The sequence below is a fragment of the Triplophysa rosa genome, linkage group LG4 (genome assembly GCF_024868665.1).
Source record: "Triplophysa rosa linkage group LG4, Trosa_1v2, whole genome shotgun sequence".
Lineage (NCBI taxonomy): Eukaryota > Metazoa > Chordata > Actinopteri > Cypriniformes > Nemacheilidae > Triplophysa > Triplophysa rosa.
The window spans coordinates 5,598,555-5,616,082 of NC_079893.1; the positions used below are offsets into that span (position 1 = coordinate 5,598,555).

General features: G+C 37.6%; 1 protein-coding gene across 1 annotated transcript; it reads right to left on the bottom strand.

Moving 5' to 3' along the window:
- On the bottom strand, window positions 1-12,927 carry gaa2 (alpha glucosidase 2). Its single transcript, XM_057332701.1, has 20 exons — window positions 12,768-12,927; window positions 10,433-11,077; window positions 9,261-9,406; window positions 9,006-9,171; window positions 8,665-8,761; window positions 8,204-8,323; window positions 7,988-8,106; window positions 7,706-7,837; window positions 7,003-7,113; window positions 6,367-6,480; window positions 6,189-6,273; window positions 5,663-5,780; window positions 5,016-5,149; window positions 4,647-4,798; window positions 4,206-4,354; window positions 3,873-4,014; window positions 3,670-3,768; window positions 3,237-3,401; window positions 2,775-2,921; window positions 1-1,066 (listed from the first exon to the last, which is right to left on the bottom strand). Exons 2-20 carry the CDS (start codon window positions 11,066-11,068, stop codon window positions 1,004-1,006), a joined length of 2,895 nt encoding a protein of 964 aa, XP_057188684.1. The 5' UTR covers window positions 11,069-11,077; window positions 12,768-12,927; the 3' UTR covers window positions 1-1,003.
- Window positions 12,928-17,528: the final 4,601 nt, after the last annotated feature.

The window sequence follows — 17,528 nt, forward strand, 5'->3', positions numbered from 1 at the left end:
TTAAAATCTTTATTGCACACAACCTGCTATGTCCTCTGAAACTCCTCCAGTTCAGGGTCACTTCAAGACAGACACTTTTAAAGCTAAGAGGTGTTTATATTACAATCGAGTCACTGCCTTGAAATTCCAGTTCATTATAACACATAAATACAAGTTGTAACGCAGTCCAGTGTTTTGGACAGGAGGTTTTAATACATTCACAGTAAAGACACTGTATGTTGAATCACAGCTTCGATGAAATATAAGGCACAATGTTATGCTTTGAATGCTAATATCGACAGCACGTAGTGTAGTACCAATTTACAAAATACTGCAGATTTCTCTTTAAGCCTGGGTGAATACTACACAGTATATACAGAATTCTTCTATAATTTTCCATGGTTGTGACAGCAAAGTCAAACTTTAGTAGTATCTCCATTTTGGCATTAAAATGACCTCTAATAACAAAATATTCACATTAGCTGAAAGCATGTCAGCACATGGAAATAAGTAAATGGTTACCAACTAAAGCTCAGACATGCATTTCTGCAGTATACTGTACCATCAGAATGTCATGAACAGTGCAATTATGCTTGTAAACAATATATACATATATGTCATTGAAAATAAAATCGAAAACATTATTTGAACCCTCCGAGGAAAATGTATGCAGATCAAACACAAAACATGTTAATAATAATAAAATGTATAATGTCTAGGTGCAAATTTAATTTAATGAGGATTATGTCTATTATCCAGATTTCACCTCCAAAACTTTAAACAGTTCACAAAATCACTATCAGCAATAAATCAGAGATAAAACGGATCGAACAAATGTATTGAGTGAAATACTGAATTTGTCACATACTGTAGCACACCACAGGAGCATCTGAGAAATACAACATGAGAATTCAAAAACGGGTACTTTCATACTCCCAGTTCCAACTGAGATCTTACGCAGATGTAGAGGTGGTTCATGAGTAAAAGTAATCCATGACTGCAGCTTGCGACTTCAAAATCAAATTTACATCCAGCCGATTGTGAAGTTCTGACTGAGGTTTAGACCCAAATCTGTTACTACCAGCACCTATTCGGACAAAGAAACGCATGAATTACTTCGAGATGCAGTGGGCCTCATTCATGAAACATTCGTAAATATATGAGTAAATTCAGTCATTTGCGCGTAAAACGGACCTTCCCGAAAACTTTCCTCCGGATTCACAAATACTTTGTGAACATCAGATTTGATATTAAAATGTTTGGATGTTAATGAAGTCTGATCACTCGTAAACAGGGCGCACTTGCACGCTCATTAACAATTAGCATAATCTCCGCCTATGAATTACTATTTTAGTATCTATGAATGCTGTAGAATCCTCTGGACTCCATTCTCAGGTTTGGCTTCATTATATTGCATAAATGCATAAGAGACTAATAGGCTATATGCATAACAATAAATTAATAAATTAAAGGGGTCATATGACGCGGCTAAAACGAATATTATCATTTGTTTTAGATGTAATGCAATGTGTATACACAATTTAAGGTTCAAAAATGCTGTATTTTCCACATACCGTGCATGTTTGCATCTCCGCTCTCCCCTGCCTATCTGAAATGCGCAAATTTTTTACAAAGCTCATCGCTCTGAAAAGCAAGGTGTGCTATGATTGGCCAGGTACGCAATTTTACATGGGCAACTTATAACACACCAAAGACACAGAAAAACACGTATTCGCGCCATATGACCCCTTTAAACTGTGACCACCAAAGCGTTTGTAGCCAGCTGAATACCTGGTGCTCTTCTGAAAACAACCAGCTGGTGGCGCTTGAGAACGCTTTGGAGGCGGCGCGTTTTTCCAGAGACGCGTTGGTTACTGTGATTTGGAATATCCGCGGCAGTTACATGTTACTAGTATCTTGTTTTGAAGAATATTACTGAATATAAAAATGCAGTAACCAATAATATTAACTTCTCCATTGTTGTGTGTACAAGTATGATGGTTGGTCAAATGCAGTGTTTGTCCCGCCTCTCCTCCACTGTGATTGGACGGCTGCGTAAAACATGACAGTGACGAGCTCTTCGTTTTACTCAAAGTTAAAGAGTAAAAAATTAAACAAGATAGATATATCTAAAGAATAAAGAATCATAAAGAATATCATTATGATACATAGTGAAAAAACGAACATTTTCACATTTCACTAAAATTTACGTCAGAACGACTGTATGAACGATTTACACAAAAAATCGTTCTGCACGAATGAGGCCCATTGTGTGTAAAGTGTGTACGTTTTTAGGCTTGTAAGTTATTACCACTGGTTTTATTGAACTTAAAAAAAACTTTCTTTGAACTGAAAAATTATACAGTGGTTTATATACAGTGACATTTGAAAATTTAAGCAACATTTATAGAATGTATGAATTTTATTGCATTAATAAAATATCAAACCAAGTGTCTTTAGCCAACTTTAATCAGAACTAACTCCACTTTTCCATTTTGATAATTATTCAAACCATCTGTCAGTTCCATTCAAGTTCACACAGATAGACCAACTTTCTGGTTTGCCGCGGTGTATGTACTATGTAGATAGAAATAACTCATTCTAAGGTAATAAAAACACAATGCTTCATTATGTAAGGTCTTTATACACCTCTGAAGACATAGTTATGTATATTATATTGCATTTCTGTCTATTATACATTCTCCAAAAGAATACACACTGGACCTTTAAGTCAGGCTTGTGTCCAAAAACGTTTTGAGACCACCCTAAAGACTACAGACAGTAAAGTTTTTCACCTGATTGTCGTGGTACGTAAACGCCGCCTCTTGTGAATTCACAGTCACGTTTTCAGGCTCCACCTTCACTCCATAAAAGGAAACGGTTTCCACTGTGATGTAAGCGGCTTCTTCATGAGTATGCAGCACTTCTGACTTCATTGTGTTCTGAGAAACATTAGCAAACAAATAATTATTCACAGTATTTAGCACTTAATTTTCAAATGCATATCACGCAAAACCCTTGAAAAACATTTGTTTCCTATAGTGGACTAGAGTGTGATGTGTTTAATTAATGCAAATAACTGTTAATATCAATAAAATATCATATCAATTGAATATTACAGATGTGCGATACGATATGTGAGAAGCTTTGTGTAAAACAGTAAATGAATAACTCTGTTACACTGTATTATGAAGATCTAACGAATGCCTATTCAATCTAAAGAAAATGTTTTATCTGAATGGTGCTGTTTTGTATACCTGTTTGACTGTGAAATAAATGTAAGCGTATTGATCGGTCTCATACGAATCAAGCGTCTCCCCATCATCCCAGTACAGATCCCCCTGTGCCAGACCCTCATTACTCATAGACACAACCATGTGAAGAGGTTGACCACTGCTCACCCACAGCGTTGTGTTAGGTCGCTAAAACAGAACCGAAAGAAAATTAAATAAATGGTATTTAAAAATAAAATACAGAACCGAATAAAAAGAGTAAAGACTTTGAAAAGTTTGCCTCTTCTATGTCAAGCCAACATAACTGCAAAATTAATGTGTTCGAATAAACATTCTGTTAAAGTCCCAATCTAAATTTGATTTAGAAATAGCCATTAAACAAGCCTGTGTCATTCACTAATAAACAAACACTCTTTTTGGCAGGTCTGTTTATAATGTATAAATGATGCTCCGCAACCTGTGTAGGAATGATGGAACCCTCTCTGAGGTGCAGGTTGATTTTATCCAGCGGAGCGTGAAGTTTGATGTCCTCCCCACTGCTAACCAATGAGTCACCCTGCGTGTGGCAAAACCAAACCAAAATTGCCCTTGTATGACTGCAATGTCAAAGCATCCCATTGGGTTTCCAATGAAGGTTTGTTTACAGGTCTGCTGACTTACCGTGTAGAAATCATACCAGAGGCCTTTGGGGAAATACCCTACAACATATTCCACACCTGGCTCCAACACGGGTGTAACCAGCAAACTATTTCCCCATAGGAACTGCTTGTCTATTCCATATGTTTTCATATCTGTAGGGAACCTAAAATACAACAGCATGTATTTAGAATTTATACTGTAGTCTAACTATTATATTAAGATATTATGAGAAAAGTCAAATGGGTTTACAATGACATGAGGGTATCGTGTAAACTAAAGTATGACAGAAACATTTTTTGGGTGAACTGTGCCTTTAACAATTCAAAGTAGTGTGTATACATGTGTCTGTCTTACTGGAAGAGCAGTGGCGTGGCGACCGTGTGTCCACTGACGTGTGCGTGATGGAAAAGCGTGTAAAGATGTGGGAAAAGGGAATATCGCAGCAGGATGACTTCTTTCATTGCTGTACGAGCTGCCGGACTGAACACAGTTGGTTCCTGATCCTGTTGAGATAAATCAGTAAATCCATCAAAGTCTATTAAAAAAAAAAGCAATCTTGCACTGGCAAAGACAGATGGGTTACTAATCAGATGAACAGATGAAATATTTTAAGTGAAACAACGAGATAAAAACATAGTAGAGCCCCTGCGGCAGCACACATCTGTTGATATTGTAAGGGTATGGGTTGAAAAATGTTACCAACCATCTGTAAGCCAGGTTTTGGTGTAGAGGTAAGTTATAAGTAAAAACTAATGAAATGCCATTAAAAAGTGTTTGGAAACATGGAAGACACACCTGTTCATCTATAGAGTTGTGGTTTCTTGTGAACGGGTAGAAAGCCCCTAGCTGGGTCCACCGAACGCAAAGTTCCTCTGTGGTGCTGCCCCCAAAACCACAAATGTCTGCTCCGATAAGAGGGATGCCCAGAATGTTAAACGTCAGCATACCTGGAAACGATTACATAAACAAAAGGATTTTTTACCAATATAACTTGAAAGCAATTTATGCATGTAGTTGAAGTTACTGTATTGAGAATTTGTATTACATGATGACACGTTATGTTAAAGCAAACTATGAGGGAAAAAATGTATATGAATCTATTTCAAACAGGAAAAAGTCAAACAAAAAAATGCAATGTAGCAGAGCAGATTTGCGTTCGTCTACCTGGTATAGATGTGGCCAGGTCTTTCCATTGGCTCTTGTTGTCTCCGAGCCAGTGACCCGAGTACCTGCCCTGACTAGGGAACGTGGAGCGGGAAATGACGAATGGACGTTTCCCTGTGATCTTCCTCAGGGCACTAAGACAGAGGAAGATAAAGAAGTGAGATAGCCGTTCAAAATTTCAGTTCATAGCAGCCTGCTTTGATATTTACAATGAGTGTGTGTTAAAGGTCCAGTGTGTCATTTTTTTGAGGATCTATTGACAGAAATGCAATATACTTGAAATAACTATGTCTTCAGAGGTGTATAAAGACCTTACATAATGAAGCGTTATGTTTTTATTACCTTAGAATGAGCTATTTCTATCTACATACACCGCGGGTCCCCTTACATGGAATTCGCCATGTTGTTTCTACAGTAGCCCTAAAGGGACAACAGAGCGCGTTTCGTAAATACGTTATCTGCTTCAGCAAAGAAGATATCTTAGTCCTGTGTCAGCCACCGTAGTGCTTTGAAGGTAGGGGTGGAGTGAGCCGTTGGTTGCAATTCACAACCTCACCACTAGATGCCGCTAAATTTCATACACTGGACCTTTAAGCATCATGAGATGTATTAAAGTATTAAATGCATGTGTGATTATGAGCATGTACCTTTCAGTGGCTTTGGCCTCCATGAGTCCATACAGACTGTGTATGTTGTAGTGAGAGGATATCTTCTGTCTTGCTGATGCACACAGAGTCTTGGCCTTTAACGTACCGCCTAGAATACCTGCAACAGATGATACAAGCTATTAGTATTTACAATACACATGTCTCATATACCTCAAAATTAAAATTGATGTTGATTATAAATGCATTTCTGATTAAAGAAACCTCAACCTAATAATATTTGAAACAATAAATGCATCAGTGTAAACCAGTTAATCTGAACCAGCAGACATTAACGCTTAAGGCTTCCTCTTCACCAATTTATGGACAAATGGACAATATAAAGCACATCTTATATTTAATATATATTATGATGTTTGCAGACCACATTAAATTTGTGAATTTCATTTTACATTAAACTTGACGTGTACACAAAATTCTGAAATGATCATTTTATAATTATGATAATCCCAAATCTTTAATGAACAATGGACCTGGCCAATACACATAACAGCAAACACACTGATACCTGGCGTGTACGGAGGATTATCCAGTTCATTCTCTGGACAACCATTTAGTGATCCATCAAAGAAATTCGACGGCTCGTTCATGTCCTTGATAAATGCGAATAAAAAAATATTTAGAAAAGTTAACAAATAGGTTTACAAATAAACAAACCGATTAGTTGTAGACTGACGCAAACTTACGATCCACACGCCGTCAAACGGCACTTTGTCGTGGAACCTCTGCAGATTCTCATACCACCAGTCATGTGTGTCTGGATTGGAAAAATCTGGAAATGCTGTGAGTCCAGGCCAGACCTTCAAAACAACATCTGTGGTCAAACAAGACACTTATAAAACTTTATAATGATAATACATTTAGGCCCGGTTTCACAGACAAGGTTTAGCTTAAGCCAGGACTATGCCTTAGTTAAATTAGGATATTTAAGTCGCTTTTCTATAAATGCCTTAGAAATAAATGTTACTGGTGTGCATCTTGAGACAAAACAATGGTACTGACATATTTTAAGATATGTCAGGGCAAGTTATTTTCAGTTAAGACAGCTCAAACATTCATTTTAGTCTGGGACTAGTCTTAAGCCTCGTCTGTGAAACCGGGCCTTAAAGGGTCTTTAAAGGTGCGTCATCATGATTCTGTCATCATTTACACTCCCTCTTGTCATTTCAAACCTGTATGACTTTCTTTCTTCTGCACAACACAAAAGAAGATATTTTGAAAAATGTTGGTAACAGAACAGCACAGCCCCCCATTCACTTCTATTGCAATGCAAGTGAATGGGGGGGTTGTTAACAACATTCTTCAAAATATCTTCTCTTTACCTTCCCAATGAGCATGTCTCCATTCGAGTCATTGATGAAAAGACCCCTTTTAGCCCCCTCATCAAACGGCCGATAGGAGCCAGGCTTCTGAGTGCTACTTATACCAGGATCCTAACAAAGAAAAGCAAATAATACACACAATTATGACTGTTGTACATATCAAAACACTCAGTGGCCAAATCAGTCGTATGACCGTCTTGTGATTTTAAAGAGACGCACGCAAACAAAACAAGGAAGCGCGTCAGATGTATTTCTGTCATGTTTTGCAGGAGAAGCAGATTTTACAAAACCAATGAAACCAAACACAGAAGTTCATCTCATTGTTATTGCTGTATATTAACAACTGTAGATGAACTTTCTGTGACTTAGTAAACCTGAATTTGTTCCTTCTTTTGTTCGATCTCATTTTTATCAAGCTATTCTTTTCCTGTAGTTTACGGTTATGGGTTAGCGCTGAGTTCAAACTTTCTTTAACAGTATTGTTGTTCCAGGACCAACAAAAGATGTTACTCGGCAAATCAGGACGTGCCTCGAGTTAACCACATTTCACACGCCAATACGGGCATTTTAATAATCATCTATCATGTTCCAACAAGACCGCTGAAACCGTTTCTAACAGCGTAGTTTTTTTAACAGCATCAATACGGCTCAAACTCAAAATCAAAGAGCGTCATTCCTTTATTCAAAGTAAATAAAATAGTACCAGGATCATGACGTAGCGCTGGTCATGTTTGTGAAGATCTTTCACGAGGTCGGGTAAGGTGGAGAAGTTCACAGGCTCATAAGTGAAGTCTAAAGCACGATCCATGTAGTCGATGTCATTCCACTGCACGTCCTGACAGAATAAAATAACGATCACAATTATGAATTTAATTTGTGCAAACTTTATTTTCACGTTAAAAAAATAATTTCGACAGGTATAACCAGGGTCCCAAATCAACACTTGTTGAGTGTTACCACCAAATGCAACCAATGTTTACGGTACCTGAGGTATCCCATAATTCCTCATTTCTTTCACAACATCCCAGGTTTTGTTGCTTGATTTATAGCCCCATCTGCACAGATGATAGCCAAGAGCCCAATAGATGGGCATTGCAGGCTTACCTAACGTGAGATGAAATGAGACTCGGATTAAATGTTCCTCTATTAGCTTCTTAACAAGATAATCAATACAGTGAAATTCACAAATGTGTATGCTGACCGACAACATCCAGGTATTGACCAATCACAGAGCTCGGATCTGGGCCCAGAAACATGTAAAAGTCCAGGATTCCACCAATCATGCGCCAGGTGAGGGCGGGGGCGGGCTGCAGAGCCACATCTGCATAAAAGATGGAAATGCAAACTTGTTTTTGTCGTTTTGATGGCATCAAGTGCTTCTACCTCAAAGTAATTCTAATTTGCTTGTAGAATTAGAATCGTCTAAAGCACATTTAAACAAACAACCCTATTGTTGAGTGCCCATTATAAATGCTTACAAATGAACACAATCCACTTCATTTGCGCTCAGGGGTAAACAGTTCAAAGTACAAATGAACCAGTCTGTCTTTATCATTTAAAGCATTTCCATTGGAAAAATGTGCCGATTGCTGTTCCTGAATTTATTCAAATCCAAAGCTGAACCTAAACATCATCACCTTCCTCTGTGTATAATAAACTCACCCATGGCATTGCTGTTGAGCATGAAGAACCCGTGTGCCTTTCCATCAGATTCCATAGAGAGGTAAAATGGATGCGCACCGTAGAGGTTGGTCAGCTCCTACGAGAAAACAGACATGGTTACCAGAAAATATATATGACGTACGTACTAATAATTATGTTGTTTTGTTATTACATGAACCTTCTTTCTCATTTACACCCTCTTATAAAATGGTCCAAACTCTTTACATGCTAATCAAATACCAACAGTCTGCTGCTGCTTGTTGAGTATTGAGTTCTGAAAGTTACGTCAAACTTTTAACTTTTAATGACATGACCAATACGCCAAACTAGATCTCAGATACCATTGGTGGGACGTCTCGAGCCCACATGGTGAGTGTGTTCCACTGGACGTCATGGAGAAAGTTGGAGCGGTGTTCCCCCAGCCCGTATATGAAACGTGATGGTAATGACGTGGACATCTGCAGGAACTGATCGGCGTAGAAGAGAGGCGCTATGGATGTATTCAGCCTTACGACACATATGACGTTCATGTTAATAACTCAATGCAAACATACATATAGAGAACTGATAACTGGACAGATTAAAACAGAGCTTACAATACAGTACCAGTGAGGGCTCGCTTGACAACCAGCCCAAAAGGTTCATTGATGAATTCTATGGTGTAAGACCGATTTAATGCCGGTTTCTGGACCACAGGTACATCTATGGGCACCTCGTACCTCTTCTGAGCGGGATCTGTTATCTGTAGTGAGACAAAATAACACGCCGCTTTAGGATTCGATGCAATGCATGATACTGGGTTTACGGTTTGGTAATATCGCGGTATTTGGTGGTGCGGACAGTTTAAGATTCAATGCATGATGAGACACGTTGAAGGAGAGACTTGAGCCAGATCTAAGAACAGGAATATCATATTGAAACATGTGCATGATACCGTGTTACTATGCTGTGGTTTCACGGTATTTTTAGCAAAACTGAACAAATAAGCTGCAATTCAAAAAACATGGACAGTTTATTTCCAAAACACTAACAATTCTAAACATTTTTGTTGTAGATATAACATTCAAGGACTAACTGAACTGAATACAGAAGGTATGTAAATTATAAAAAAGAAATAAACAATCAACAGGTCTGTAACTCGAAAACAAATAAGAAAAGAATGAGGAAAGTTAAACCCCAAGAGAGAGCTTGCAAAAGCAGTAAAAGCACAAAATAAAACAAAATGAAAGCATTACATAGGTTCGCGCAGGTCACATGTTGGCAGCCCAACCAATAGGATAAAACAAACATCATATCGTAAAAATATTGCCATAGCTTTACCAGAAAGTTTTCGAATTGCGATATATTGTGCCACAACATATTGTTACACCCGCAATTAACATTTTAAAGTGAGTATATAAAAGCGCTGAGACAAAATGCGTTTTATGGTTAAAAAAATGTGTGATGTGTATCTGCATAAAACTCATAAAGTCAGTGTTTATGTACTGTAAATAACAAGTGCGGTGTCAATACAGGAAAAATCATTCAGCAGTTCTATAAAAACGGAAAAGATTTTGTGTGGTTTTGGCACTTGAAAATCATTTGTTTAATTGGTAACAAAAATAATGCTCATCTAAGTAACCAGCAGAAATAATAAAAAATAATTATTTTAAATTAATAATAAATATTTTAAATTACGAAAAAAAAAAAACTATTTTTAAATGAGATTTTTGTCAAATTAACTAAATGACCAAGAATAAAAAAAGAACTCATAGCAAAGTTCTCTTACCCTCACACGCAACCTGTTGTCATCCTCATAAATCACTTCAAGCTGTAGTGTATCAATGTCTTTAGGGTAGTACGTCTTTTTCTTCCGCAGCAGCTTTCCGACCATTCCCATTTCATTGTCACTAACAGATACTAACTCATAGGATGGAAAATCAGGTGTGTAGAAACACCACGGCACACCGTTCCGTCCCGACGTCTTACCCTGCGATCGAGGTATGAAGCAGCAGTTTCGAGCATGGCACATCTCCTCTGTAACCACCACACCTCTCTCCGGATAACAGTCAAACCTCCAAGCCTCAGTAACTTTGGAGCATGACTCGGGCTGCAGCCACGTCCCATTTCCCCGCAACCTGCCAGGGTCCATGGCGGGTGGTGGCAGTCTATGAGGTTCTGTGGAGGGGGGACTGTGCAACCAGAATATAGTTCCCAACAGCCAGACGCCGGAAAGAACCAAAATAAGTCCTCCGAGGGTCAGAAGGCCGGCGGTGATGGAGCAGCGAGGTCTCTGGGGCAGCAGGGGCAGGTCAGGGTCTAATTCCTTCACCTCGGGGTCCGTCGACTCATCGGGCGGCGGATCCAACAACGCGGCTCCTGATAAATCAACCTCCTCAGGGGTGAGTCTCTTGTATGAAACCATTTCAAAAGTCTGAGGATAAACAGAGATGTTAATTAGTGGTGTTTGCCAAGGCGAAAACAAGCCTTAAGCCAAAGAATGAAACTTTGATGCGTAACACGTCCCACACTGTTTGTGAAACAGACGTGAATGTTTACACCTAAAAGACATTACAGAAGACACGTTGAAGGAGAGACTCGAGCCAGATCTAAGAACAGGAATATCATATTGAAACATGTTGATCAAAACCTGTATGACTTTTTCGTCTGTGGAACACAAAAGGAGATATTTTGAAAAATGTCTCAGTGGTTTTGTGTCCATACAGTGGAAGTCAACGGGGTCAATGTTGTTTGGTTACCAACATTCTTCAAAATATCTTCTGCATAAAAAAGACAGTCTTGCAGGTTTGGAATAACATGAGGATGAGTAAATGATGATAGAATTTTTATTTTTGGGGGAACTAGTTCTACTGTGAATGTGACATTCACAGGAGTGAATCTTTCTGTACAGGTCACAAATGCAGACAAAAATAAAACACTATTATAATGAAATAAAATGCTGTATTCCAGCAAAAAATATATTATTTCCACATGAAAAGTGTGAATCATATTAGAAGACAGGGCCTGTAGAGACAACACTGCAGGTCTACAAGTCAACCAGACTTTCCTTTTCAGTTTGTGCAGTCTAATAAAAAAGTATGAAGTCTTACATGTTTAACAACTCATGCCACTGCCACCTGCGCTGTTCGTAAACAAAGAGATAGATTTGGCACTGACTGAGAAATAATATATTGGTGATAACCTTGTATTGTCCTCCTTGCAAAAACGCAAAAACAACATTCCTGTGTAACATGCGGACTATAGTAATAGTGTACTATTTTTCATACATTTGTTGTAATCCTTCTTCAATACGCACACAGAAGTACTAAAATCTGACCTTAAAATAAAAATAGGCTTGGTTAGAGAATTGTGATGACCATATCAGTTATAAAAAGCAACTGCATAAATATAAGAAACTGTCAGATCAGCTCTGCTAGATTTTAAATCAATATAAATGAATCAACTCAAGCACATTCATCTGGCTTCAAGGTGTTAATAAAATATTCTAAATGGACAGATTGTGCCAAAAGAAGTGCCTGAAACTGAGGTCAGCTCATTAGGGGTTGAGACGAGCCCAAGTGCTCTATAGCAAGAAGTTCTCCATTAGATTGACAGGCCAGTCAATGTGGGGTGGAGGTCAGAGTCCGACAAAACATAAAAACTTTTACCATCGCTATAAAACTAACAACTTTCACTAAATAGTGAACAAACGTTTTAAATATGGGACAGATGGGGAATAAACACCATTAACAAGGCCATGCAAATACCATGGTAATATTATATTTTAATGGCGTTATATAGCATTATCTTCTAAAAGCATCACTGTATAGTAAGTTAAATGTTCCTAAACAAATAACTGGACAAAAATATGGCCAGGTACACGTTCAAAATATAAGATGATCAAAAAAGGAAAAGCTAAGCAAAGCAAATGCACACAGCTAACGTTAACCTTTGAAAACATGTCAGAAAGAGCGTTCGTGTTCTCCAGCCTCTTCTTCCTTGCAATGACAATCCACATCGTAACACTGTAACGTTTCTATACATTGATTAGACATCTAACCTTGTAAATAAACACAGACGAAACCCTCTCTATAACAACATCAGTAAAAGAAACACTCGTTTACCTTGTTATGCAGTAAATATGTCAAGGGTCTTACAGGATTTATTGTCTGAGAGACATTAGGCGAGTAAAGATCCTCTCGTGTACGCGCTCTGATGTTTATGTCATGTGCGATTCATTTTTTTAATGCAGTTTGTGTTGTTGTGCGTGTCCTAGCGATTAGAATCAGATTTGTTTAGTGAACTGGTTCGTTTGGACGAATCGAATCATTAAAACGGATTCAAATAACCGATTCGCTGTTAATTTTTCGCACTGTTATATTCAGAAACCAAATGGAATGAAAAAGTGCCCATTTTAAAATTAACATTTTAAAACAATTTGAAAAGTATTGCTTCTTTTTTATATAGGACTAATCATGTCATGTTTATACAATGTTTGTTAAATCTCTCGTAGTTTTTTTAGTATCAGATTGACTTATTATTACTCATTTACTAATATTAAAATGGCATACGTTCTGCAAGAATAATTACAGTAACATTATATTACCGATTGAATCACATCGGTTCGAACAAATCTTCGAAAAGAACCGGTTGAAACGATTCATTCAAGAATCGGACATCAGTACGTCCTTCACCCGTAACATTCAGGCCTCTGTTAGCGCACTACTGCCACCTACTGCCCCGGAAACAACACAGCAGGAACGATAACTTCAATTTCTAAAGTGTTTTTTTCAGTTATCACATTGGAACTTGAGATAGAAAGTTATTGTAAAGAAAACCATTATAAATAATCGGATCTATCAAATTATCAGCATGGTTATTTTTATTCTTATGTATACAGTAACATCAGTCCAGCAGATGGCAGTTTTGTCTAATATGTGGAAGGAAAGGACGCATAATAACACTTCATTCAGTGGTCTGCTGTATGAGACTTTTATATTATAAAACATTTTTAATCTGTTATAAATTGGGTTATTTGTGTGTCCACTTTTTGTCTCAGCTACTGAACAAATTCAACCTATTATATATATATATATATATAATATATATATATATTACAAGAACATGGAGGAAGTCACAACAACATGTATTATTTTACTCTTGAAACATGGCATGGATAACTTTGAATATTTGGATGCATTATATTAGGCTACGGTAAAACAAAGAACGGTATATCATTATTTAGTATTGAACACATTTTATGCACTAGGCCTACACATCTTATAAAGATGATAAATGGCTTTTGTTGCTTTAATTATCAATGTTAGGAGATTTGTTCTGAGCTGTGTGCTGTTATTAAACAATTTGACACAACAATCTTTCCCTCTAATTTTCACCCACGCTACAAATGATTCCCCAAGAGAAATGAAAAAATCAAAGTAGGCCATACATTGCAAGCCTTAATGGTCGGAATATCACCTTGTTTGCCCACGCATTACCTGTAATGCCAGATGATAATCTCTGTGTTATGAAGCTCCATGTATTGCTGCTGTAATAATGGCGTGACAAAGTATTCACAGACTTCACCCATACTTTACATGAATCTTTCTCAAACCCTCCAGTCAATCTTATGATCAAATGTATCACACTTCGCTTTTTAAAATTTGCCATTTTTATTATTCTTTTTACCCACAATGCTTTGTGTCTAAACACATTGGTGGATTTATCTATCCCTCACTAGAAGTTATAAGATAATTATTGCATTAAGTAGTAATCTGTTAACCGTTCTCCGGTAACACTTTAGAATAATGGTCCGTTGTTAACAAGTAACTATGCAGAAAGTAATAGGCAGTACTACATGAAATATATCTCTATGGATAGGCTATATATGTAGAATATATCCATTCATGTTTTGGTATTTGGCTTTTGGTATTTGTATTTATTCATAAATTAGTTTCCACAAACAACCTATTTTTTCACTTTATGTACGTTAATGTTGAGATTAGTAATTAAATGTTTTTTCTTTATTAATTGGTCATAGTTCGCAAGTAATTGTCAATGATGGCATTTTTCTTTAGTAATTATCAAATACCAAATAAGGAACTACCTTTGTCCTAAATTAGCTATTACTTACTGCTTAGTTAATCTTGCTTCTATATTAGTTAATAGTATTAAGGTAAGTGTTAATGTAGTACTGCCCATTACTTTCTGCATAGTTACTTGTTAACAACGGACCATTATTCTAAAGTGTTACCCATTCTCCTAAGCATGTGTAATAAGCTTTTCAAAAGCAAGCAGAATATTATTTTCTAAATACACAAATTGTCTTTCTTATTTCTCTCTGTATAACTCTGATCTCAGAGCTTCTGTTACAGGCTCCCGATCCCAGTAAATGTAGGCTTATAGCCCGAGGTCAAGAAGAGAGCTGCAAAAATAGATTTCTGGTGCTATTACGTGATGAGATACACTTATATAGACATTTGTCCCTGATTATTAATAATTTTCGTAGATGGAACATTTTTAAGCCATGCATAAGGGGACCTCAATAGCACGAGAAGTACAGTAAGAAGGGCCATTCTTTCTTTCTATACCAGGGTGTTGCTATATGGGTTGCTTGTTTTGATTGGTTTCTAATATGTTACTTCATACGTTAATATATGTTACATCATGGCTGCCGAAGTGTTCGGGACTCATTCAATATTCCATAGAATCCCTCAATGAGCACAGACATTTTTATTCATTTTTTGTCAACCAGAAAAAAACTCATTAATGCATTTTGGCATATCACTTTTATCCAAAGCAACTTATAGTGTATTTAAACTATATATTCGATCAGTGTGTTTAATGGGAATCAGCCCTTTGCACTGCTAATGCAATGACCTACCAGTTGAGCAACAAGAAAACAAATCATAACATTATAGTACTGTACTTGTCCCCCAACACTTTAAGGTATCATTCACGTATGTAGCACAAACGTCCCACATTAAACTCGTAGGGTTAAAGGTTTGTTAAATATGAGCAACAGTGCTCGCCTTAACAAGCACCTCTAACGTCATTATTTAAGAGCCACCCAGCATCCCTCCTTTTTGCTTCCCTCATCGTTCCCCTCTCCTTTTAATGTTGTACACACACGCACGCAGCTGGTCTCTGACGGGACAGCTGCTTCCCAGCAGGAATAATCAGTTTGACCTTGGGAACGCAATGCTTGCAGTAGTACAGTGCTGAGACACGGCCATTCACAGCGTTAGGCACCGAGCTGGAAAAAATGTAAGACAAAAAAATGTGCACGCACAGCAAGATCCACTCTACTAGAGACACAAACACTGTTTTTTCTGTGTGTGTGTAATAGGGGGAAGAAAGACTAGTCAAAGTTGTTCTTCATTGTTAAAACTATAATGAAACTGAAAGTCTCAGACTTAAGGTTTTTTTCTTTTCAAATTAGGAAAGTGTCAGTGACGATCCAACATGCCGATAGATGACAGTCAGACACGAATTGCCTGTGTATGGGTGTGAGAGCTGTTGCAATGAGAAACTGAAATAACCTCAAGTCACATTTATTCATTCTCTACCCAGGAATGAAATTAAACATTTATTCATTAAAGTCACTGTCAGTCTGCCAGAAAAATAACTTTCTGGAGCATTAAACGCACGCACACACGCGCGCACGCACGCACACACACACACGCACGCACGCACGCACACACACGCACGCACGCACACACACACACACACACACACACACACACAGCACGCACGCACGCACGCACGCACGCACGCACACACACACACACACACACACACACACACACACGCACACCAGGACCCCAGCAATGAACATTTCTCATTTCTTTGCTTAATTCACATTGTGTCACGGGTACACATTCAAGCACTTTTCATCTGTCTATATCAGTTTTACAATCGGTCTGGGCTCGTGTCTGGGCATTGAGTCAGGTCTCTCATCTGGAGGTCTGGTGTGTAATATGTTCCGTTGTGACACTGAAAAACGCATTTTCTATTATTGCGCATGCAGTATTTATCACTTTATATTAACTGAGAAGACAGTTATATATTTGTCCTTTTCAAAATTACTTTTAAAAGAGGACTTAAAAAGTGTGTGCATTCCTTTATTTAAAGGCACAGTTCACCCAAAAAGGAAAATTCTCTCATCATTTACTCACCTCTTATCATCTCAAACCTGTGAGTTTTTGACTTTCTTTTTCTCTCAGAACACAAAAGAAGATATTTTGAAAAATGTTAGTAACAGAAAACCGTTGGTCCCCATTGACTTGCATTGGTTTTGTGTCGGTACAATAGAAGTCAATGCATGGGGACCAATGGTTTTTGGTTACCAGCATTTTTCAAAATATTTTCTTTTGTGTTTTGCATAAGAAAGTAAATGATGACAGAATTTTCATTTTGAAGTTGTGCTATTTCTTTAATACACATTTAATCATCATCTAAAACTGTTGTTATTTAGCTATCCACATGGGCATCTCTGAGTCATGTACTATTATCACCCTGTGCTGTGAGAAGTCAGACACAGATATAAATGAGGAGTCACTATCAGGATATGAAGATACTATAGTAACCCACCAGTGACCATGAAAGGGAGCATATGAAAGAATTCAAATTAAAACTGTGAATATGCATGAGCGCGTGTGGTTTATGGACTGGCCAGCCGATGTCCTCCATAAATGCCCTTTGAAATGCAGTGAAAGCTTTGTAGCACAGCCATATGGCCCAAGATCAAAGAAGAGACCAGACACCAAACGCTCACACGCATAGAAATCTTTGTTCATTCACATTTTCCAGAGACTGTGTGAGTACAGTATGTTTATGAATAGCTGGGCCTCAATAACTGAAAAGTGCTAAATAATGGCTGTATA

Excerpts from the sequence above, each read along its gene's own strand:
- gaa2 (XM_057332701.1), bottom strand. The coding sequence starts at position 11,068 with ATGGTTTCATACAAGAGACTCACCCCTGAGGAGGTTGATTTATCAGGA. Across the intron at positions 5,150-5,662 it reads GAGGCCAAAGCCACTGAAAG|TGCCCTGAGGAAGATCACAG; the intron begins GTACATGCTCAT and ends CCTCTGTCTTAG. Across the intron at positions 4,799-5,015 it reads CCTGGCCACATCTATACCAG|GTATGCTGACGTTTAACATT; the intron begins GTAGACGAACGC and ends AATCGTTTCCAG.